Source organism: Molossus molossus, unplaced genomic scaffold (genome assembly GCF_014108415.1).
Source record: "Molossus molossus isolate mMolMol1 unplaced genomic scaffold, mMolMol1.p scaffold_m16_p_19, whole genome shotgun sequence".
Classification (NCBI taxonomy): Eukaryota; Metazoa; Chordata; class Mammalia; order Chiroptera; family Molossidae; genus Molossus; species Molossus molossus.
In genome coordinates, this window is record NW_023425354.1 from 12,344,346 (window position 1) to 12,368,769 (window position 24,424).

At 38.6% G+C, this 24,424-nt stretch overlaps 1 protein-coding gene and 1 pseudogene across 2 annotated transcripts in view; one reads left to right on the plus strand and one right to left on the minus strand.

The window, feature by feature from the left end:
- The window catches only part of SMURF2 (SMAD specific E3 ubiquitin protein ligase 2), a 118,567-nt gene that overhangs the window by 38,118 nt on the left and 56,025 nt on the right, over window positions 1-24,424 (plus strand). The window contains exon 2 of the mRNA XM_036268138.1: window positions 20,578-20,616. Within this exon, the coding sequence (XP_036124031.1) occupies window positions 20,578-20,616 (39 nt within the window). The remainder of the gene's footprint in view (window positions 1-20,577; window positions 20,617-24,424) is intronic.
- On the minus strand, window positions 10,377-11,385 carry LOC118633917 (annotated as a pseudogene). The gene has a single exon (XR_004960307.1). The product of XR_004960307.1 is annotated as an elongation factor 1-alpha 1-like (transcript).

The window sequence follows — 24,424 nt, forward strand, 5'->3', positions numbered from 1 at the left end:
AACTGTTGTGATTATTCCTTACTATGTGGGTGCTCAACAGGGGAGGAGATAGGACTTGGACTATAAAGAATATACATATGGCCCTGGCTGGTTTGGCTCAGCGGTTAGAGCGTCCACCTGCGGTCCGGAGAGGCCCGGGTTCGGTTCCCGCTAAGGGCATGTACCTCGGTTGCAGTTTGTCCCCGGCCCTGGTTGGTCGTGCGGGTGGCAGCCACTCGATGTGTCCCTTTCACATCGATGTTTCCCTCTCTCTCTCTTCCTCTCTCTCCCTCCCACTCTGTCTGTACAAAAAATGGAAAAATGTCCTCGGATGAGGATAAAAAAAATATATATATATATACATATGCTTTATTCTTTCAGTGGACAGTCGCTACAACAAATATCAAAAAGGAGAATCATTTACTATTTGGTAGACAAATGTATGTACAGAGTACCTAGGCAGTTGAGAGAGACCCAAGAGTCTAAGTGGTCTAGTACTTTCGGTCCTTGAAATTGGCCGTTTTCTGAGGAATGTCTTAGATAAGATATAGGTGGACTAACAACAGAACATATGCAGAATAGATTCCCTCTCTTGTTGTCACTCAAGGAACAGACCAAATTTCCTCTTCATGTCTACCATAAGAAACTAGATGGCTTTCGTCGGCCTGCGGTCCGGGGAGACCCGGGTTCGGTTCCCGCTAAGGGCACGTACTTCGGTTGCAGTGTGTCCCCGGCCCTGGTTGGTCGTGCGGGTGGCAGCCACTCGATGTGTCCCTTCACGTCGATGTTTCTCTCTCTCTCTCTCCCTTCCTCTCTCTCCCTCCCACTCTATCTGTACAAAAAATGGAAAAATATCCTCGGGTGAGGATAAAAAAAAAAAAAAAGAAACTAGATGGCTTTAATATAGTACAAACAGAACTTGTGAGACAGAACAGAACAAACTCAGAGCCGAAATCAGTTGAATCACTGTCAGAGTGTCGAAGACCTGCTAAATCTAGGGCTCAAACGATTTTTAAGTGTCGGTGATCTGTCAGCTTTACTGGATGGCTCACTCACATGATCTCTCTGGGGCCTCCAAACTGTTAAAGAAGGCATAATGACTATTGGAGACCAAAGATTGTGAATTAAGTGAAAAAGCTTTATTGCCATACGTGGAACCTAGTGCAGCCAAGTCTAAGTAGGCTCTCAGGGATGATGTTCAGGGCAGGAGAAATGGGGTAGGTCTTTTAAAGCCAAAAGACCATGAATTATTTTTGTTTCATATTAGTGTTATTGATTGGCTGCTGATACCTGTCTGAGTTTGTTGGTTGGTGATCACTGGACTGGCTGGAGGTAGTCTGTAATGTGTGTGGCATGGAATTACAATGTCTAGCTGCCTTTATTTTGTATGCAGTATGTCTGAGTTAAGATTATGTCTGTCACCCAGTTGCTACATTGGCATCAGCAGACTAGGTGGCCAAGTTAAGGTTTATCAGAGTTTAGTAATTGTCTGGCTATGAGGGTGAGGGTATTAGGAGAGATACCTGTAGCTATGGTTCTGTAGCTTTGAAAAGTGGTCTAGTAGAGAAAAATGGTAGCTTTAATGGGTCTTAATATTCTCTTAATTCATCAAATGGTGTTCAAATGATCTGTTAATATTCAGTAAACCATCCCAAAACTTAGTGGCTTTAAACAACAACATTTATTTTGCTCAAGAATCTGCAAGGGTTGCCAGGGTCTACTTGTCTCTGCTCTACTCACCATCAGCTGGGGTGGCTTAAAGGCTAAGGCCTACATTATTTGAAGTTTTTTTTTTTTTTAATCAACTGAGGACATTTTTCCATTTTTTGTTCAGAAAGAGCGGGAGGGAGAGAGAGGAAGAGAGAGAGAGAGAGAAACATTGATGTGAAGGGACACATCGAGTGGCTGCCACCCACACGACCAACCAGGGCCGGGGACAAACTGCAACCGAGGTACGTGCCCTTAGCGGGAACCGAACCCGGGTCTCTCTGTACCGCAGGCCGACGCTCCAACCGCTGAGCCAAACCGGCCAGGGCTATTTGAAGTTTTATTTACCAATATTTCTGGTAGTTCAGCTGGCTATCAACTGGGACCTCAGCTAAAATTCCTATAAGTAGCCTCTCTTTGTGGCCTGGTCAGTTTCAAAGTGAATACGTATTGAGAGCCAGATTATCTCCTAGACACCCCAACTCCAATTACCATCACATTGGAGATTAGGTTTCAACATGAATTTTGAAGGGACACATTGTCTATAGCATACCAGTTTTTCAGCTGTATCAAAGTTGTATACCTTAAAATAACTTGATGTGAATATTATGCCTTCTGTAAGAGTGCTTGTTTATCTGTATTTTTCCAGTGGCCCAGAGAATGAGTTTCTCAAGCTTTGTCAGATATGATGAATTTAATGTATAGGTTTCAGTGGGGAACTTGCTTTTTGGACTGACTCTTCATAGAAAAGAACTTGTGCATTAGCTCTAATCTAGAGTTTGTTTTTTTAAAAGGGAATACAGGTATGTCTTTCATATGATAATTTAGTTATTTATAAATATCTTTTCTGTTTAATTAAGTTTAGATACAGATATTTGTGTATGTTTTAGATATAATTTTGTCTACTTTTTTGTGGTGAGGTGAAATGGTTTTCAGTTAAGTTTTTAGAAGAGTTTCTTTATTCTAATTAGTAATTTAAATGAAAAAGCCTATCCTCTTTAAAAAATTGAAATGAATGTGTGAAACTTCAGTTAAAGTTTACTTGGAAAACAGAGATATGTAAGACCCTATGTTATTTTAATGAAGTTCTTAATCTAAATCATTTGAAAGAGGATGAGCTTTTAAAAATCATTTAGATGAGCTTCTCAGTTTCCATAAACCCTTTAAAGTGTGTGTGTGTGTGTGTGTGTGTGTGTGTGTGTGTAAACACAAAGTTTTTATCAGATTTTCAAAGTGGCCCTATAGTCAACATCATCTCATCCCCCCAAAAGTTAAGAACCATCTTTTTATGGCCATGGTTCTCAAAATGTTGTGCAGAGACCAGCAGCATCAGCATTACCTGGGAACTTAGTCCTGAGACCATACTCCAGATCTACTGAATTAGAAACTCCAGCCTGGCCAGTGTGGCTCAGTTGGTTGGGTATTGTCCTGTGCACTGAAAGGTTGCTGGTTTGATTCCTGGTCAGGGCTTTGCTGGGTTGTAGGATTGATCCTCAGTAGGGGGTGTACAGGAGGCAGTCAAATGATGTTTCTCTCTTTTTTCCTCTTCTTTCTTCTCTCTCTAAAAATCAGTAAAAAAAAAAAAAAATCTTAAAAAAAAAAAAAAAAATTCTCAAGGTGTGCCCCTCCCTCTCAAAGTAGTTTAACAAGCTCTCCAAGTGATAATGATGCATACTAAAATTTGAGAACCATGACTTTAAGGTGATAAAGGAGATATAATCTAATAAATACTCCTTCTATATATGTTGGCCCTTGAGCTATACTAATTTACACAAATGTTATTTTATTGATGTGATTATAGAGAGATCTGTGGAATACAAAATTCTGTATTATAAGCATGTTCATATGTTCTTGTCTGCATAGCAGTTTTTAACACATACTGTTTTTGTTGATATTTAAGATTATGACTAATATTTGAAAACATTTTGATTTATAAAATGTTAATGACTTTTGTGTTTAACATACTTACACTTTTGGTTATGTGCCTTTTGGTCTGTGACAGTGTTGGTAAATATTCTGGATTACCTTTATCTTAATGAATTCATTTTTTGGTTGCAAGTAACAAAAACAACCCACTCAGACTAAATTAAGCAAAAGGCTTAATGGGAGGATACACAGCTTTGACACCCAGAGGGGAAAGTGCATCCTGGCTGTGAGATAGGATCCAGGAAATGGAAAGCCTCAGGAACTAAGACACCTATTCCCAATGGCCCTTGGGGCCATTTAGAACCTTTTTGTTTCTCAGTACCAAGCTTCCTTCATTGTAGTGGCTCTGATTCCCAATTCTAGTTTCCCAGAAAGAGAATCTGACTGGCTCATTGTGCCTGGTGGCTGCTCATCATCCAGTCAACTGTGGTCAGAATCATGTACTTCAAATATAGCCATAGACACTTACCTTCTATGGCTTATGCTGTAGCTAGAGATTACATTTTATTGAGGTAGTATAATTTATAGCATTCTGATACCCTTTGAAGGGTAAAGTAGGACTACCTTACTTGCCTTTTGGTCAGTAGTGAGTAGCTTTCTTTTTCCTTACAGTAACTTTCTCTAAAAAATAAGCCGTCACAAATGATTTAGTGAATATTTTAATTACATTGTAGATACAAAGTTGTTTAGTAGAACCATCCATTATAATCTTGGCTAATTTTTGCATGTATTTGGATAGGCTATGGAAACATGCCTTCAAATTGTAATCAAACCCTGTACACATAAGACAGTATATGTTTAGCTTAAGCTTTTTCCTTTCGATGTATTACAGATTTATTAAAAGATATTGGTAGGTTTCAGGTGCCTAATGTTACATGCATATTAACAGTGTTTGATGGGGCATTATGTATAAATAGGTATCATTGGATTTTTGGCACTTTCATTGTCAGTAATTTTTCTTCTGCCAATGTTGATAAGAATTTGGCATTATGCCTTTCATTTAAACTCCACATAGCAAGTTAAAACGATCATTTGAATAGAGCTTGGACAGGATGATGTAAATGGCAATATGCCATTATAGAAAAAAAAATCAAGGAAATGTGATGCATTAGTCCTTTGCACTGGAAATTTTCCTGAGGAATACTTAACATACTTCTGGCTTGCAGTGGAATAAGAGGGAGGAGCAGTGGAAAAAGGAAGCCTCTTGTTTACTGTAAAACAATGCATTGAATTAGATACAGTGATGTTAGGACAGGTGTCTAAACATAACAAATCTAGGTAGATTCTATTAGAATGGTGAGTTATGTTGTGATTCAATCCTGAGCCCTTCTACAGAGCTTCAGAATTTCTGAGACTTCAGTATCTATAGTAGTTATTGAATTGTGTACTCTGTGCATGTTTTTTAAGGCTCTGGGGATGCACTGGAGATCAAAGTTAAGTTCTTAACCTCGTGGAGTTTAATGTTTTAGTTGGGGAAAATCTTAGGAACTGAAAGGTTAATTAGCTTAACTGTTTTTATTTGAAAAATGTGGGTCTTTATGAATGTTTAAATCTGGTAATTCCCAGGCCTTCTGGGAGAAATGACCGAAGGGCTGGGCCAGGGAAAATAGAAGATAAGCCTAGAGCATTTTTAGAGTTAGAAAGATAAGCCTAGAGCATTTTTAGAGTTAGAGCATTTTAGAGTAACATAGTATTGGATTAGAACCCAAAGTATAAAATAAATATGTATGAATCTACACTAATATAAATAAATGATTAAAAAAATAGATACATGGAAGAGGGTAAACAAATCTCCCATGCAGAATGCCAGATAATTTATGTAGACATTCCAGTGTTAAGGAGGTGAGACTAACTCCCTGGTTCTTAAGTGTGGGCTGTGCATAGTGACTTCCATCCAGAGAGTACAGAATGGAAAGGAGGATAAAAGAGTAACTACCATAGAGAAACCTTAAAAAAGCAACCTGAGGCAGGTCAAGGTTAATATCAACATTGGTCAGCCATGTTGATAGTATATACTGTTGATTTGATATTGTGAGAATGGTAGTTACCTTTGTAGTTTTTCCTCCAACAACCCATAATCATGAATAATCATGAAAAATCAGACAAATTTAATTGAGGGGCATTCTGCAAAACACTTGACCAGTATTCCTAAAAACTGTCAAGGTCATTAATAACAAGTCTGAGAAGAAAAAAATCTGAGAAACTGTCATAGCCAAGAGGAGCCTAAGGAGACATGATGACTAAATGTAATATAGTGTCCTCAGTGGGATCTTGGAACAGATAAAAATGTGAAAACTAAGGAAATCTGGATAAAATATGAACTTTAGTAAATAAGGTATCAATATTAGTTCATTAAACTGTGACAAATGTACCATACTAATGTAAGATATTAATACTAGGAAAAATGGATGTGGGGTATATGAAAACATTGTGCTCTGTAACTTCTGTAAGTCCAAAATTATTCTAAAATAAAAAGTTTATTACATTTAGTAATTCCCAGTGAACATAGGAAAAACTTCAAAAGTATGAAGTTATAAAGAAGTATTTTTTATTATAAATTATAGCTTTTTATAGTTGTAGTCTTTTTTCCTATTTGTACTAGTGAGTGACCTGTGTTTACATATGGATCCTATTTGGGAAATGAAGTATCTTGGGCAGCCACTTTGCTCTATTAGGGCAGATCATCAGGTATTTGAGGGACTAGTTTTTTAGAGGTTGGAAGGTGCAGAAGACCAAGGAGCTTATCCCTTTTTTTTTTTCCTTTTAATGCTTTTTCTTTATTGATTTTAGAGAGATAGATAGAAACATTGATGAGAGAGAACATAGATTGGCTGCTTCCTGCATGACTCCCATTGGGGATTAGGCCCACAACCAGGTCATGTGCCCTGACTGGGAATCGAACCAGCGACCCCTTGGTGCATGGGTTGACGCTCAACCACTGAACCACACCGGCCGGGCCCAAGGAGCTTATCCTTGTTTACATCGTCATAGAAATAAGAGTAATATAATTGAAGAACATTATGTGACAATATACGTACCTTTTTATTGTGTGTTACAGAGAAGGTTCAGTGTTTGATATTAGGAAAGGGCTCCAGTAGGTAGTTAGGCCCTAGGGTAAGCAGAGTGCTTATGAATAGTTAAGGAAGCAATTCTGATTTGAAGAAAAAGACGTACTAGGTTAAGAGAAGCAAGGAGTGAGGTTTGCTTTATTATTTACCTTTTAGTTTGTTCATCCTGTGAGCAGAAAATCACCTTTGGCAGTGGTTTTTTAAGAATTATCTTGATTTAGCAAGTATTTGAGTGCATATTATATTTAAGATATTATGTAATAAACTGTAGGAGAGCTGAAAAGTCACAACTTTGTCTCTAAGAAATGTAGAGCTTAATGGGACATAGAGGGAAGGATAAGACATCATGTAAATAACTTTAATACAAGCAAGTGAGAAGGGACATATAAAACAAGTCAAAATTTGCCCTGACTGGTTTGGCTCAGCACTTAGAGCATGGGCCTGTGGTCCAGAGAGACCTGGGTTCGGTTCCCGCTGGGGGTGCGTACCTCGGTTGCAGTTTGTCCCCGGCCCTGGTTGGGTCATGCGGGTGGCAACCACTCGATGTGTCCCTTTCACGTCGATGTTTCTCCCTCTCCCCCTCCCCCTCCCTCTGAACAAGGAATGGAAAAATGTCCTTGGGTAAGAATAGAAAAAATAATAAAACAAGTCAAAGTTTTGTTGCAAGTTCACAGGAAGGGAGAGAACAAAATCAGGTTGTGAGAAAGGAGAATCAGAGAAGGTTTCACATGGAATTGAAATTTGACAAATGGATAAGATTTTGAGGGTTAGTGGTTAGAATAATAGCGCTTGAGGTGGGAGGAATATTTTGAATAATGGCAAAGGCAGAAAAGTCCTGGGCTTATTTGTGGGAACATAGAGGTTGAGATTTTCAGTCTAGAGGTTAATGAGAGAGAGGCTGGGGATCATTGATAACCTTTTGAATGAGGAATCTGTAGAAAAAGAGGATGGAGCCTGGATTCAAAATGCTCATTTACTAGGTGACAGGTTGGGGCAAGCCACAACTCTCAGCCATGGTTTCCTTTTCTGTGGATGTTAAAAAATTTTCCTTTATGCCCTGGCCGGTTTGGCTTAGCGGTTAGAGCGTCCGCCTGCGGTCCGGAGAGACCTGGGTTCGGTTCCCGCTAAGGGCATGTACCTCGGTTGCAGTTTGTCCCCGGCCCTGGTTGGTCGTGCGGGTGGCAGCCACTCGATGTGTCCCTTTCACATCGATGTTTCCCTCTCTCTCTCTTCCTCTCTCTCCCTCCCACTCTGTCTGTACAAAAAATGGAAAAATGTCCTCGGATGAGGATTAAAAAAAAAAAAAAATTTTTCCTTTATTGATTTTAGAGAGAGAAGAAGAGAGAGGGAGAGATAGAAACATAGATGAGAGAGAGCATCGATTGGTTGCCTCCTGCATGCCCCCCACTGGGGATGTGCCATGGGCATGTGCTCTGACCGGGAATTGAACTGGTGACCTCTTGGTGCATGGATTGATGCTGGACCACTGAGCCACACCAGCTGGGCTCAGTGGATATTAAAATGTAACTCACAAACTTAAGGATCAAGTAAAAAACTGTGGAAATTTTTTTTTGACACATTATAAAATAGATATATTATTTAAATGTGAATACTGGAAATGGAAATAGGCAGAGAAATACATGATACTGGATATAATCTGGCAGCTGCTTTAGATGTGGGGTGGTCGGGGAGACGGAGTGATAAGAAAGACATTTGCTTTCTGGATAAGGGGAAGCATGTGGTACAGCTCACAAAACTAGGGAGGTCAAAAGGAAGAAGAGCTGGCTCATTAGAGAAGCTGATTAATTCAACTTTGAATAAATTTAATTTGAAATGCTGGTGAGGTTTCAATTGACTATGGGATAGTCGATTGAAACATGGACTTGGAGCTTGGGAGAGGAGTGAGGCTAGACACATTTAGATGCACTTACTAGTGTTCACTGAAAGTTTACGAAATACACAAACTTTGTTATTGACTGAATGTTTGTGTCCCCCAAATTTCATATGTTGGAGCCCCCATCCCCAGTGTGATGGTGTTTGAAGGTAGGGCTTTTGGAAGGTAAAATTAGGTCATGAGGATGGAGTTCTTATATTGGGAATTTGGGCCCTTATAAGAAAAGGCTTGAGAGAGAATCCTTCTCTTAGCCATGTGAATACACAGCAAGACCGCTGCCATCTGCAAAACAGGAAGAGGGCCCTCACCAGACACTGAATCTGCTGACACCTTGATCTTGGACTGCTTAGCCTCCAGAGTTGTGGGAGATGAATGCTAAGTCCCTTTTGTGGGCTTCTCACCAGGCTGTGAGAAAGACCCCTTTCTTGCTCTTTAAGATGTTTACAACCTGATGGTTTAATTTTATTTAAATTGTAGAGTAGAAGGACTAATAATAGCTGATATTTATTGAGCATTTGCTGTATGCCAGGTACTATTCCAAGTGTTTTTATGTGTTTCAAGTGATTTAATCTTTAAACCAACACCATGAGGAGTCTGTCTCATAGTATCTCTTTTTTACAGATGAGATATCTGAGCTAAAGAGATATTAAGTAGTTGTTCAGGGTCAGAAGTTAATAAGTGACAGCAAAACTCAGGCATCTAACTCAAAGTGTTTAACTTTATATAGTGCTTATAGCTTAACAGTATACTATGCTGTCTTTTGTTAAGTGTCTATAGAAAAAGAAGGTAAAGGAGAGAAACTTGGGAGTGGCCTGAAAGTGATGCAACATTTTCTGTACGTATAGAACAGTGTTCTGGCTTTATTGCAACTGTACAGTACTTGAATTGTATAATAAAGCTTCTTTCTCTTGGTGTTCCGGTGAAGAAAGTAAGTTATTGTGTGGCTGAATTTAGATATAGTCTATCAATCTCTTGAGCAGTTATCAGCAAGGAAGTGGGTCTGTTTGAGTGAAGGTGTCCAGTAGAGGGGAGGTGGTGGTTGAATCTCCAGTAGTACTAGTGAGGACAGCATTTAGTCTGCAAACAGCGTAGGAGGTCCTTAAGTCATAGTGAATTTACTGTCCTTATGAATGGAGGAAAGTACTCTTATGTGTTTTTATCGTCAAGTTGGAGAAATGAATTTACAGAAATACTGATTTAAGATATATAGCTGAGCCCTGGCTGGTTTGGCTCAGATATTAGAGTGTTGGCCCGAAGACCATAGTTGCAGGTTTGATTCTGGTCAAGGGCACGTACCTCTTTTGCAGTTTGGTCCCTGGCCCTGGTTGGGGTCTGCGGGAGGTGGCAGGTCGATGTGTCTCTCATATCGATGTTTCTCTTTCTCTCTCTCTCTCTTTCCCCCTCCTTCTCTATCTGAAAATCAGTTGAAGAATATCCTCCAGTGACAATAAAAAAAAGAAAAAGATATATAGCTGAAATGCTTTCAGATAGTTCCTTGCAGCAATAGCTTCCAAAGTGTGCCTGCTATGTGCCAGGTACCAAGACTACATGCTTTACATTTATTTCATGCTGAATGTCCTGCTTGTCTTTAGCTGAACCTTATTTATTTTTTGACATAGGAACTTAACATGAGAACTTGATTATGCTCCTAAGAGAAGCTTTATTTTAAAGCTACCTCTGATCACTATAAGGTAAAAATCTATAGTTGTGGCTAGAACAAATAATACCTGCATTTATTATATGAAAATAGATCATTGTTTTTGTGTTGAAAATATTAATAAACTTGCACTTAACTTTATTCATTTTTTTTCTCATTAAACTTTGTTTTAATGGGTCTCAAAATTCTATGACAGATATTTGGTCAAGTTGTTTCCATTAAAAAGTACTGATTTTAAAAACTAATAACTTAAAAACTGCCACACACACAAAAAAACCAAATGGTCCATAAAACATTCTCCTTCCTTTCTGAAGGTTTTATGGTGCATTGTAATCATTAACCAGTCTTTTACCATTAAACTTAAATGGCCAATTGAGACAAACAGTTCTGAGACTTTTCTTCTATCACTGATTAAGACTGGGGTGACAGGTATTGGGGATAATATTCACTTAGCCTTCTGAGCTTTCTGGGCAGACTTGGTGACTTTGCCAGCTCCAGTTGCCTTCTTGTCCACTGCTTTGATGACATCCATAGCAACTGTCTGTCTCATGCAATGAACAGCAAGGCAGCCCAGAGGGAGATAGTCAGAGAAGCTCTCAACACACATGGGCTTGCCAGGAACCATATCTATGATGGCAGCATCACCAGATTTCAGAAACTTAGAACCATCTTCCAGCTTTTTCCCAGAACGACAGTCAATCATCTTCTTCAGCTAAGCAAATTTACAAGCAATATGAGCTGTGTGACGATCCAACACAGGTGCATGTCCAGCACTGATTTGGCCTGGATGGTTCAGGATAATCACCTTGAGCTGTGAAGCCAGCTGCTTCCATTTGTGGGTCATTTTTGCTGTCACCAGCCATATTGCCACAACGAACATCTTTGACAGACATGTTCTTGACATTGAAGCCCACATTGTCCCTAGGAAGAGCTTCACTCAAAGCTTCATGGTGCATTTCAACAAACTTTACTTCAGTTGTAACATTGACTGGAGCAAAGATTACTACCATGCTGAGTTTGAGAACACCAGTTTCCACTCTGCCCACAGGGACAGTACCAATGCCACCAATTTTGTAGACATCCTCGAGGGACAGACTCAGGGGCTTGTCAGTTGGATGAGTTGGTGGTAGGATGCAGTCCAGAGCTTCAAGCATGCACTTAACTTTCAAAAAGCTTATTTGTATACACTAACCTTTCAGTTTTATTCAGTTGAAAACTACACTTGTCGGGAAATTTTTTTGACTAAAATCGTCTGTTTGAAAAAAAATTTTAAGAAGTAGTTACTGCCTGGCTGATGTGTCTCAGTGGTTGAGCATCCACTCATGCACCAGGAGGTCACCAGTTCAATTGCCGGTCAGGGCACATGCACAGGTTGTGGTCAGATCCCAGCGGGGGTCATGGAGGAGGCGGCCAATCAACGTTCTCTCTCATCGATGTTTCTATCTCTCTCTCCCTATTACTTCCTCTCTCTCTAAAATCAATAAAGAAAAAAAAATAATAAAAGTAGTTACTTAAAAGTTGTTTGATATGAGTGAGCCAGAAAGGTCATACTTGGTTGACTTGAGAACCAGTTTTTCTTTGGTGAAATATTTAAATGCTGATATTGTTTGTTATTTTAGTAAGAATATTTACCTCATTGTGGTAGAACCTGAATCTTTTAATACATCATCTTATACACTAATTAAATTAATTACTGCCAGGTACTAAGTCCATTAAGTTAAACTTAGAGGCCCAGTTTGTTTTGCAACATGGCGTGAAATGAATTGCCTAAAATTCCTTCATTAAATGGCACTGTGGCATGATATTTGTTAAAAGCAGGTCTAATATGATTGTAGAGGTAAACTATTATATCTGTTGAAAGAGGAAAATTGCTTCTTATCTTTTGGAGAAGGCTCTTCTGCAACCTTGGTTTCTATTAACCATTTTGTGAACCTGTATCACTGATAATTGCTTTAACCAGCATTTAAGTTTCTTTGAAAAGGAAGAGCTGACCTGAGACTATGATTCATTCTATATATGATGGTTAAGAGTTTGGGTTCTGTAATTAGATTAATTTGACTTGGAATCTAAACTCTGTAACTTACAGTATATGTAATCTTTGGCAAGTCTTTTATGCCTGAACTTTAGTTTCTTTATTTCTAAAATGTAGGTAATACCAAAATAAATAAATAAAATAATACTACTGATTTCAGAGTAGTTGGTGTACACTTACATATAGTAAATATTCAGTAAATGTTATCCAATCTTTATATTTCATACTAAAGTTACATTGTATTAAATGTACTATTTGTAAATGGACTTTTACTCTTAACATATTAAGAAAATATCTTCTTGTCAGTAAACATATTTACGTAATTTTAATGGCTGTGTAATGCTTCAACATGCTGTTTGTCATCCTTAACCATTAGATTATTGTTGTGCACATGCTTTTGCTCACTGCAACATTTTATAATAATAATGCTCTTGAATGTGAATCTTTGTGTAGTGCTACTGTTTCAAGCAGCAATAACTAAAACACACATATATAAAAATCATGTGTACAGTTTTCTGTAGAACTTTTCATTTTCATTTCACATTTAAGAGTTGAGGTAGAGGTTGTTTCTTGGAGCAGAAAGATCTAAATTACTGTCATGTGCCAGTGATCAGGAAGGGTGTATATTAGTCGACATTTTTAAAACACTAGACCATCTTGTTGGAATTTGAATAGGAATGTTATCCTGAACTTCAGTTTTATTTTACAATGATAATATAAGTTCAAAGAAAACTCAGAGAAATCTACTCTGTTCAAAAATAGTCTATACAACTTTTGAGTTGCAAGAACAGTATTATAAAATCTGTTTTTGTGGGGTGAAGGAAGACGGGATGTCTGAGTGTTTTTTTCCTCTCAAGCAGTCTCATTCCAATCAGCAGTGTAATTGGAATGCAACTCCAATCTGGAGGAGGAAGGGGAATTTTTGGCAAGAAGACACTGAGCAGTTGGGAGTTTTATTCAGATGAAGCATAGACAGCCATTCATTATGAGTACAACTCAGTAAGAACAGCAATAGCATTCTATTTCTACAGCTGGGATTTATACTCTGATATTATTACATAGTGTTTTGCATGTAGTAACTCCTTTCCAACCAGAAAAGAATTATTGACTTAAGTGAAATGGTAATATTTATTACGTCTGCACTTCTGCAAATGGTTTCCTCCAGTCACTGCCTCAAATAAAAGTTACTAAAAGGGGATTTTTGCAAAATTTGAAAACATTTTTTTGAGAAAACAAAAAGGCATTTATAGCATGTTGGAATTATACTTGACCTGCAGGCTCTGAGGGCAAAGAACTGTGTCATATTTATTTTTGTATCTGCACAATCTGTTATAGCACTTGCCACAAAGTGGGTGTTCAGGAAATGTTGAATGAAAAACTGAATGATACAGAAAATGCTCCCTTCTCATTAAGCACCTCACGATGGTCACATCTGCATCTGTGTGAAATAGGAGTTTCTAGTATACCAAGGCCAACCTTAACTTACTTTGCTCATCTCCTCTACCTATTTCAAACCATATATCTGCAGAAGGGTGAGTAGAATAGCTGGCACAGGCTAGGTTTTAGGACTGTAAACTCAAGAATGAGAAATGCTTTGAAGGAATTTGAGCAAGGTACATGATCAAAGTAGTCTAGTAAGATTAATCTAGAGCAAATCTACATACAGGCCCTGGAGACATGGTCCCTAATGGATTCTGGAGTAATGGTGTCGTGCTGTTGCAATGCCACATTTGTAGTTAGCATTAATCAAATTGATACATGAATCTTAAATAAAATAGCGTCCAGTTTAATATTTTGTTTTAGTACAAAAACTAGTGAAAATTCATTGAATTATATACTTAAGATTTTTGCACATTTCTGTATATTTTACTTTAGTAGAAAGCTTACTAAACATTAGACTTATTAAAATATTGATAACTGTCTAGGAGAAAGTCTGCACTCCCTAGTCTTTGTTCTGGTCCCGTCCACCCTACAAGTTTTCTGTCCTGCTAGTCTCTTCCAGTAGCTTAGGCTGGTGTTTCTCAAAATTATTTTTACTGCTTTCCTGTAATAATCATTTATAAAACTCAAGTGAAAATTCTTCTACACTGCTATCCCTCCTCAGCTCCATGATTTCCAATCTTGGTTCAACTTCTGATAGTTTCTATTACAAAAAAAGATAAAGTTACATATATAAATTTATATACATATAAAATTGTTACAAATATAAAATTACATTATAATATGGTATATTCATTCCCAGGACATTCTAATATATACCTCCTTGGTTGAGAATTTGTTATGGTGACAAATAGGAGTTTGTCCTATTGAAATTCATAAACTCATTGAGTATTTCCTGAGCTCTTATAATTGGTACTGAGGATGGGAATAGCAATGGGTGATGGTTCTAGTACCCAGAGTACATTCCCAAGGAAAAAAACAGTATAGTAAAGGCTCCAAGGTGTGAAAAAAATTTATGCAAATAAATTACCAAATCTCAAATTATGTTTGAGAATCTTTTAAATTTACAACTGAGCCCTGGTGTGTTTGGCCTCAGCAGTTAGAGTGTCGGCCAACGGACCAAAGGATCTTGGGTTTGATTCCCAGTCACGGGCACATACCTTGGTTGTAGGTTTGATACCTGGCCCAGGTTGTGATCATGAGGGAGGCAACCAGTCGATGTGTCTCTCTCACATCAATGTTTGTTTTTGTTTTTTTAATCATCACCTGAGGATATTCTTCCATCTATCTTCAGATAGAGTAGGAGAGAGGGAGAGAGAGAGAAACATCAATGTGAGAGAGACACATCAACTGGTTGCCTCTCGCAAGACCCTGACCAGGGCTGGGGACAAACTGTAACTGAGGTATGTGCTGTGACTGGAATCGAACCTGCGACTTTGGTCCGCAGGCTGTCGCTCCATCCACTGAGCCAAACCGGCCAGAGCCCTCCCCTCAATCTTAAAAAAAAAAAAAAAAAATCAATGGAAAAATATCCTTGGGTGATGATTAACAAAAATAAATAAGCCCTGACCGGTTTGGCTCACTGGTTGGAACGTCGTTCCACGGACCAGAGAGGCCCAGGTTTGGTTCCCGCTGGGGGCACGTGCCTCGGTTGCAGTTTGTCCCCGGCCCTGGTTGGGGTTGTGTGGGTGGTGGCCACTCGATGTGCCTCTCATGTCGATGTTTCTCTCTCTCTCTCTCTCTCTCTCTCTCTCTCTCTCTCTCTCTCTCTCCCCCCTCCCTCCCTCCCTTTCTCCCTATCTGAAAATAAATGCGAATAAATAAATAAAATAAAATTTACAAATAAGAGTGTTTTTTTTTTTTTAGGGTATAAAATAATTTAAGAAAAACCTGGTTGGCTCTGGCTGGTGTGGCTCAGTTGGTTGAGCATTGTCTCACACACCAAAAGATTGCTGGTTTGATTCCCTGTCAGGGCACATGCTGGGGTTGTAGCTTGATTTCCCCGTGAGGGGGTGTGCAGGAGGCAGTTGATCAGTGCTTCGATGTTTCTCTCTCTCCCCCTCTCCCTTCCTCTCTCTCTCTAAAAATCAATAAAAAAATCTTTAAAAAGAAAAACGTACTGGAGCCCTTGCTCTAGTGTTAAGGTTAGTAATCTGACCAATCCTGGTATTTCTTTTTGTAATGAACCTCTTGTAGGACCTGTATTATCTTCCCTAGTCTCTGGGTTACTGAAATTCAGTTTCCTCTTCACAAACTTTAAACCTGATTTTAATTCTTTGTTCTTTTGATTTTTCAATTGCCCTTTGAAGCTTCTTCATATATTAGCAACATGTTATTTGTGATTTTTATTTATTTTTATCCTCACCGGAGGACATTTTTTTTTCCATTTTTTGTTCAGACAGAGTGGGAGGGAGAGAGAGAGAGAAACATCGACGTGAAAGGGACACATCGAGCGGCTGCCACCTGCACAACCAACCAGGGCCGGGGACAAACTGCAACCGAGGTACGTGCCCTTAGCGGGAACCGAACCCGGGTCTCTCTGGACCGCAGGCCGACGCTCTAACCGCTGAGCCAAACCGGCCAGGGCTATTTGTGATTTTTAAAAGAAAAATTTGTCGCCCTGGCCAGTTTGGCTCAGCGGTTAGAGTGTTGGCCTGCGGTCCAGAGAGAGCTGGGTTCAATTTCCGCTAAGGGTGCGTACCTCGGTTGCAGTTGGTCCCCAGCCCTGGTTGGGCCGTGTGGGAGGTGGCCACTCGATGTATCCCTTTCATGTCAATGTTTCTCTCTCTCTCTCTATGAACAAAAAAATGGAAAAATGTCCTCGGGTGAGGATAAAAAAGAAAAATTTGTAAAACATGACCTGATGAGTATGTTTCAAATAAAGGGAAACAATAAAAATAAGATTTCATAAGTCAAAGTCATGATTATTTGAGAAGTGATTATTTATCCATCACATAGAATAAAAGTCCCTCTTCCAGTGAAATTATTATAGGTTATTTTGAAGTCTGTTTCATTTATTCAACAAATATCTATTGAGGGCCCATCAAATGCCTGGTGCAGTGTATGCTTGGTGCTGGAGATACAAAGAAATGATGCTGGCATGATTTTTGCTGTATGGAGTTGACCACCTCTATAGTTATAAGTTCTAAATTTAAACAATTATAATAAAGTGTGATGAATGCCTGTGATAAGAATGGGCTTCTGTGAAAATACAAGTGGGTGGAGGGTTGAGAGAAACATGTTCTCAAAAGCTTCCTTCCCTTTTGAGACCTAAAAGATGAGAAGGTGAAGCCTGAGAAAAATGTTGCAGGCCTGTGGAGGTTGTGGGTGAGAGATGGTGTACATTTAAGAAAGTGAAAGTTTAGGTGACTGGATCTTGGACTTGGGGTTTTGGAGAGGAGAGATGGTGATTAACGACGAGATCAGAGAAGTAGAGGTAAGTAGGAGCCAGGGCCAGAAGGACATTATAAACCAATATAAAGTTTGGGCCTGAAGACCTTGGAAATGTTTTAAGGTTGGAGGTCAGTAGAAGAGACAGAGACAAGGTCCCTGAGAAAGTGGTAGGTTGAGTATGAGATATAGGTGGAAGGATAGTTTTGAGGAATGTTTTAAGGATGCTTTGGAATGTCGTTAAAAGGAGAGGAAATAAATGGAAGGACTTAATCACATTTTTAGAAAGATTGCTTTGGGTCCAGTATGGAGAATGGATTGGAGGGGGTTGAGGCTTGAGGCAGGGGGACTGATTGAGAGGCTATTGTAATGACTTAAACAGTAGTTGATGGTGACCTGGGCTAGGATGGTGGCACTGATAATAGAAGTGGCCAGATGAAGAATATTGATTAGAACTGGTAGTTGCTGAGAGGGAGAGGGAGAGGGAGGAGTAGTGAAGGCTTATATAGAGGCTTTTGTCTGAGGCATTGGAGTCGAAAGCAAGGCTATTTATTGAAGCAAAGTAAGTTGGAGAAGTTTGAGGGAGGAGGGAAGATGAGGATTTCATTTTGGGGGGTATATATTTGAGTGGCCATGGAAAAATGGCCCTTAAGATGTATATTTTGAGAGGGAAGAACCTTGTCATTCTATTAAACTATGAACTTTCTCCCAGGAAAAAATGTGAGTTCTTATACATACCTGTAACAGTCTACAAATAATTCTAAGGTTTACAAAGACAGGCATCTGTGTTCCTCAGAGGACCTAGGGCAAAACCATGAAGAGCCTCAACTTTCATGGATGGAGCATAGGAATAAAGATCTGGCAAGGAAGACTTAGAATGTGTTTTATGGCTGGTGTAAAACCAGGTGGATATAGTATTAACAGAACCAAAAGAAGAGAGAGGTCCCAGAAGAGGGAGTAGTCAGTAGAGTCAACTGTCCCTCAGGTGTCAAATGTGATTAAAGAATGAAAAGTATCCATTGGATGGATTTAGTTATTAGTTCCTAAGGCTTTGAAGAAGCAGTGTAGGGACAATGGTGAGAGAGGAAGCTGTATACAGTGGGAGGTAAAGAAGCGGAGTCTCAAAATGTAGATAGATTTATTTTTTTTCTTTTTTCTTTATTGATTAGAGAGGAAGGGAGAGTGAGAGAGAGATAGCAACATTGATGAGCGAGAACATAAATTGGCCACCTCCTGTGTGCCCCCCCACTGGGGATTGGGCCCACAACCTGGGCATGTGCCCTGACCAGGAATCGAACCGGTGACCCCTTGGTACATGGATCAATGCTCAACCAGTGAGCCACACTGGCCGGGCTGTACATAGTTCTTTAAAGTAGTTTCATTATGAAGGAGAAGAGGTTGGATGGTGGCTGGAGATAGGAGACGTGGGGGAGACTTGAGTATGTTTAAATACTGATGAGGCAGTTCAGTAGAGGAGAGGAGAGATAGTGTCCCTGAGAAAGTGGTGGTTTGGGTATGAGATCTAGAGCACAGGCAGAAGGATAGTATTAGGCAGGAGAGTAGAGTGGACATTTTAAGTGGAAGGAAGAAAAACAAAAAGAGTATCAAAACAGTAAGTTTGTAGGTTTAGTGACAAGAAGTTGGGAGAATTTGTATGTATTTTCTGTTTCTCTGAAGTAGGATGTGAAATCATTTGCTTCTTGAATTATGATTATCTCTTTAATACTGAAGACTATAATTTGTGTTTATGTATGTATTGTATATGTATTGATCCTGAGTATTCTATTCAGTTTATATGATGGTAATAAAAATTTAGAGAGGAGTTCTTCTAAATCAAGTTTGTGATTTGGTATTCTTAGATATGGGCTTAGTAAAATTATTGAGTTTTTATGATTTAAAAAACAAAACTGTTTCTGAGGGACTTTGATTAATCAGTATCTTGTGCTTACTTAATAATTTTATTTATTTACTGATGGCACCTGTCTTCAAAATGACTTTTATTTGAGTTTCAAAAGTGATTAATTATATTTAGACTTATTCCCAAGGTTTATAACATTAAATGAATTTTTACACAATAAACTTCCAATAATAGTAAGTAATTGAGCAAACCATTTAAACTGTGAGTAGAAGTGGGTAGAAATTAATCAAATATTTCTTTGATAGATATTTTATAAATTAAACTATAAATACATGGAAAGTGATATTTTCCCTTCACCTGTATTGAGCTTGAATTAAAGAAGTTAAGTTTATGACTCTGTATAAATAGTAATTTAAAAAAAATTATTTAATTCAGGTATAGTACACAGATCTTTTTTTTTTTTTTAATCCTCACCCGAGGACAGTTTTTTTGTTTTTTTTTTGTTCTGATAGAGTGGGAGGAAGAGAGAGAGAGAGAGAGAGAGAAACATCGACATGAAAGGGACACATTGAGTGGTTGCCACCCGCACGACCCAACCAGGGCCGGGGACAAACTGCAACTGAGGTACATGCCCTTAGTGGGAACCAAACCTGGGTCTCTCTGGAACGCAGGCCGACGTTCTAACCGCTGAGCCAAACCAGCCAAGGTCAAATAGTAGTAATATTTTAATTGAAATATAATTCACACACTATAAAATTAACCCCTTTATAGTGTATTCATTTTTTTTTTTTTTGGTTAATCCTCACCTGAGAATATTTTTCCATTGATTTTTAGATAGAATGGAAGGGAGAGAGAAACATCGGTCGCTGCACCCCTATCAGGGATCAAACCCACAACCTAGATCTGTGCCCTGACCAGAATTGAACTCAAAACCTTTTGGTGTACGGGATGATGCTCCAACCAACTGAGCCACCTGGCCAGGGCTGCAGTTCAATGGTTTTAATATATTCACAAGGTTGTTGTGCATCCATTCATATAAATAATAATTCATTGCAAGGTAATCCAGAGAATGTGGATTTGGGATATCTAGCTCAATATATTAACTTTCAATTTTTGAAAGATATAGAAGATCTATCTTATCATTGAGTTGATGATTTAGAAGGTGATTTATCTCTCCTGTAAAGTTTCAGTGGCATTTATATGCAGAGTAAGTAACAGAAGGCTATATCAAAGCTTTATCTTATTTATGATCTTCAGTATAAATTTATTTTATCCCTAAAATATATACATCAACCCGAATTTATATATTGTCTCCTTAAAACTATTTTCCCCTGGCCAACCTACCCTGAGAATAGATCTTGATGGAAGATAGGAATTGGGTTCTTATTAGAATACCAGATTTATAAACTTTCTTGTCCTCAGCTGTTACTGGTGATCATTGCCAAAGTTGCAACCACTAGTTCAGCTGTCTTTTACTAGTCTTTAATGAAAGTTTGTGATCATATTTCATACCTTGCTATAGTCAATGTTTATTATTCAGTGGTGTTTTCAGTGTTTAAAAATGACACTTTTGACCATGCAGTCTTACCATTTAATTCTTCCCATATATTTTTGTTTCCTTTACAGTACTCTGTGCAAAAAACTTGGTGAAAAAGGATTTTTTCCGTAAGTAAATGAAATTTAAGTCTTCTTATGTTTTGTGTGAACTTTTTGGAGAGCATTTTCAGAATTGTCTGGTTTAGGGATTTCTCTATTCAGAAATATACTCAGTGTTGTTTTATGAATGCTTTGGTTCAGATCCTTTTGGCATCCCCATTTTTTTTTTTAGAGGATTTTGTGCTTTTTAACCCTAACCCCTTTCTCTTTATTCACCCGTCCCACGTATTTGTGTGAAGTGTGTGAGTGCGCGTGCGCGTGTGTGCTGGTGTGTACATGCAGATGTGTGTAATGTATATTGAAGGTGTGCATACTACTAGATTTCTAGAAAAGGTTTGAAATTATTTTATAAACACTTTTTTCCCTAACATTTTTATAGGAAGTTTTACTCATGCATTCAGGAATTCCTTGGAAAGTAGAGAAGTCATTCAGCTTGTTGGAATTTCCAGATTGTAAAGAAATCTCTGCCACAGTTGATCGCAGATGCTCTTTTGTTTCAGACTCCAAAGTAGACATTTGGTTCCCATATTTGCAGTCTCTTTGCTGATCTGTTGTGAAACTTTTTTGTGTGTGGCTTTATTTAGGATTAAATTTTGTGAAGGATTGTGGATAGCTTTAATTTATTGAGAAAAGAAGTGATAAATTTTTTAGTTAAAAACTCTTAAGCCAACAAAATGTTATATGTAAAGTATTTGAAGTTAGAAATAAAGATTTATTAGATTTTAAAATTCAAGTTCTACCAACCAGCAAAAGCTGGCTATAAGTGCTAATTTAATACGACATTAGATAATTCTCAAGGGTTTGGTTAAAAGAAATTATAAGCTCTTGATATATTTTTAAATCATACTTAATTCATTCCACTTGGAATTTTATTACTTCCAATCTTTCTAGAGTAGAACCTGAATTAAAGTTTATAAAATAACATTTTTAAAAAAATTAATTTATTTTTGTTACAGATGTTCCTCCTTTTCCCCCCACTGTTTCCCCCTCTCCCTCCCTCCCCTAAAATAACATCTTATAAAGCTATATAATTAAAAATTGTTATGGTATCTGTGCTTTAGGACATAGTTAAGAAGAAAGATATAAACAGTTGGTATACCATATATTCTACCCCAATTTTTGTACCCAGTGGTCTTTTTCTGGGCTGACATCAATTAATGTTGTCTTCACAGGCTGGTGCTGAACTACTCACCTCATCCCTATCTCTAATAACCTCATAACCAGTGTGTGCTTTTTACCCTTCTTAAGGTTGGTCTGAGGTAGGATTTATCCTAGTAGGACTGCAAAGTGGCAAATAGGATCAAATAGGCTGGTGACAAGAAAAAAAGGATGGGGAAATGAGGACTGCACAGCTGCTTCTATACTCTCTAAGACATATGCTCTGGTTTTAAAGATAAAATCTTCAATTTCATCTCCCAGCCTTCCTCCCCAGATTCTTTTCCTCCCTGCAGAGACCCAAGACACAGCTTCTCCAATAAAATATCTAGATAACCATGTCTCAGTTTTCCTAGGAAATCTAGAGGGTTCTTATTTTAATTTTTTGTGAACCTTTAAGAGGTGATTATCACTCATATGATCTTTATCTGTCCTTAAGTTGTATGTTAAAAAATAAAAGGAAACTTTCCCTTTTTTATTGATGTAAGCAATAAAAACTGATAAAAATTCTTTAAGAGTTGTGAACTTGCTTTAGGGATAAAAAAAATTAGGGGAGACTGTGTGATTATCTTTAAAACCCAGAGTGTAAGAAACACTTGATGACCATGGAAAGGGAAACAGGAAAGCCAGTCCTAAGACCTTCAAAAAGGACTCAGCCAGGAATAGAATATCCCCGGGTTTCACACTGGTGAAAGGCCTCCTGCTATGGTCAATTTACATTTATTTTTCATCTGTTTATAAGTTGAGTGTTGCACATTAATTTCAGAGAAAATTAATTAATAGTTGCTAAGTCTCTTAATTAAGTTTGAGTGAGAATGTGTGTTTATTGATGAAAATGTAATTAGCATTGATACTGAAATATAGTTAAGGTTTTGCTTGTAATTCAGTTTAAATCATGTTGAATGAGAAAAGTAAATTTTTTTATTGATTTTTTTTTTTTATCCTCACCCGAGGACATTTTTCCATTTTTTGTTCAGATAGAGCAGGAGGGAGGGAGGGAGAGAGAGAGAGGAAGAGAGAGAGAGAGAAACATCGATGTGAAGGGACACATTGAGTGGCTGCCACCCTCATGACCAACCAGGGCCGGGGACAAACTGCAACCGAGGTACGTGCCCTTAGCGGGAACCGAACCCAGGTCTCTTTGTACCGCAGGCCGACGCTCCAACCGCTGAGCCAAACAGGCCAGGGCTTTTTTTTTTTTTTTTTAAAGAGAGAAGAAGGAGATAGAAACATTGATGTGAGAGAGAACCATCAATTGGCTGCCTCCTGCACGTCCCCTACTGGGGATTGAGCCCACAACCCAGGCATGTACCCTGACAGGGAATTGAACCAGGAGCTCACAATTCATGGGACAACGCTCAATCCACTGAGCCACACCAGCCGGGCTTTTTTTTTTTATCCTCACCAGAGGACATGTTTGCATTTATCTTCAGATAGAGCGGGAGGAAGAGAGAGAAACATTGATGTGAGAGAGGCACATCAAGTGGCTGCCACCCCCATGACCCTAACCAGGGCCAGGGATAAACTGCAACCAAGTTATGTGCCCTTAGTGGGAACCGAACCCAGGACTCTCCAGTCTGTGGGCCAACGCTCTAACCGCTAAGCCAAACTGGTCAGGGCTGGGCTTTTTCTCCATATGTATATGTGTATATATATATATATATGTGTGTGTGTGTGTATATATGTATATGTGTATATATACACACACACACATTTTTTTTTAGAAAAGTAAATTTTTTTTTTTTAATCCTCACCTGAAGATATTTTTCCATCTATTTTCAGATAGAGTGGGAGGGAGGGAGAGAAAGAACGAAAAAACATCGACGTGAGAAGGACACATTGACCAGTTGCCTCCCGCATGACCCTGACCAGGGCTGGGACGAACTGCAGCTGAGGTACATGCCCTTGACTGGAATTGAACTCGAGACTCTTTGGTCTGTGAGTGCATGCTCCAACCATTTAGCCATACTGGCCAGGGCTGTTCAGTCATTTTTTAAGAGCTGTTTACAGGCTTGTTGGATTTTAAATATAGGTACTTCCTCCTTCCTCCCAAATTTTAGCAGCAAAATTTTCTTTTTTATAAATTTTTTTTTCCTTTATTGATTTTAGAGAGAGGGGAATTGAGAGGGGGAGAGAGATAGAAACATCAATGAGAGAGAACATCTATTGGCCGCCTCCTGCACGTCCCCCACTGAGGACTGGGCCCACAACCTGGGCATGTGTCCTGAACAGGAATCAAACCGTTGACCTTCTGGTGCATGGGTTGATGTTCAACCAGTGAGCCACACTGGCTGGACAGCAGCAAAATTTTCAAACATATAGGAACATGTAAAGAATTCTACAGTAAATACCCACCATCTAGATTTTACTATTAACTTTTTATCCATTTATCCATTATATATGTTTTTTAAAGAATATTGTCATTAAAAAAAAAAAAAAAGCTCTGGCTGGTTTGGCTGAGGACCAAAGGGTCGCAAGTTCAATTTTGGTCAAGGGGGCATGTACTTCAGTTGCAATTCGTCCCTGTCCGTGGTCAGGTCATGCTGGAGGCAAACAGTCAATGGCTCTGTCACATCTATGTTTCTCTCTGTCTCTCTCTCTCTCCCTCCCACTCTATTTGATGATAAATAGAAAAGTATCCTTGGGTGAGGAATAAAAAATA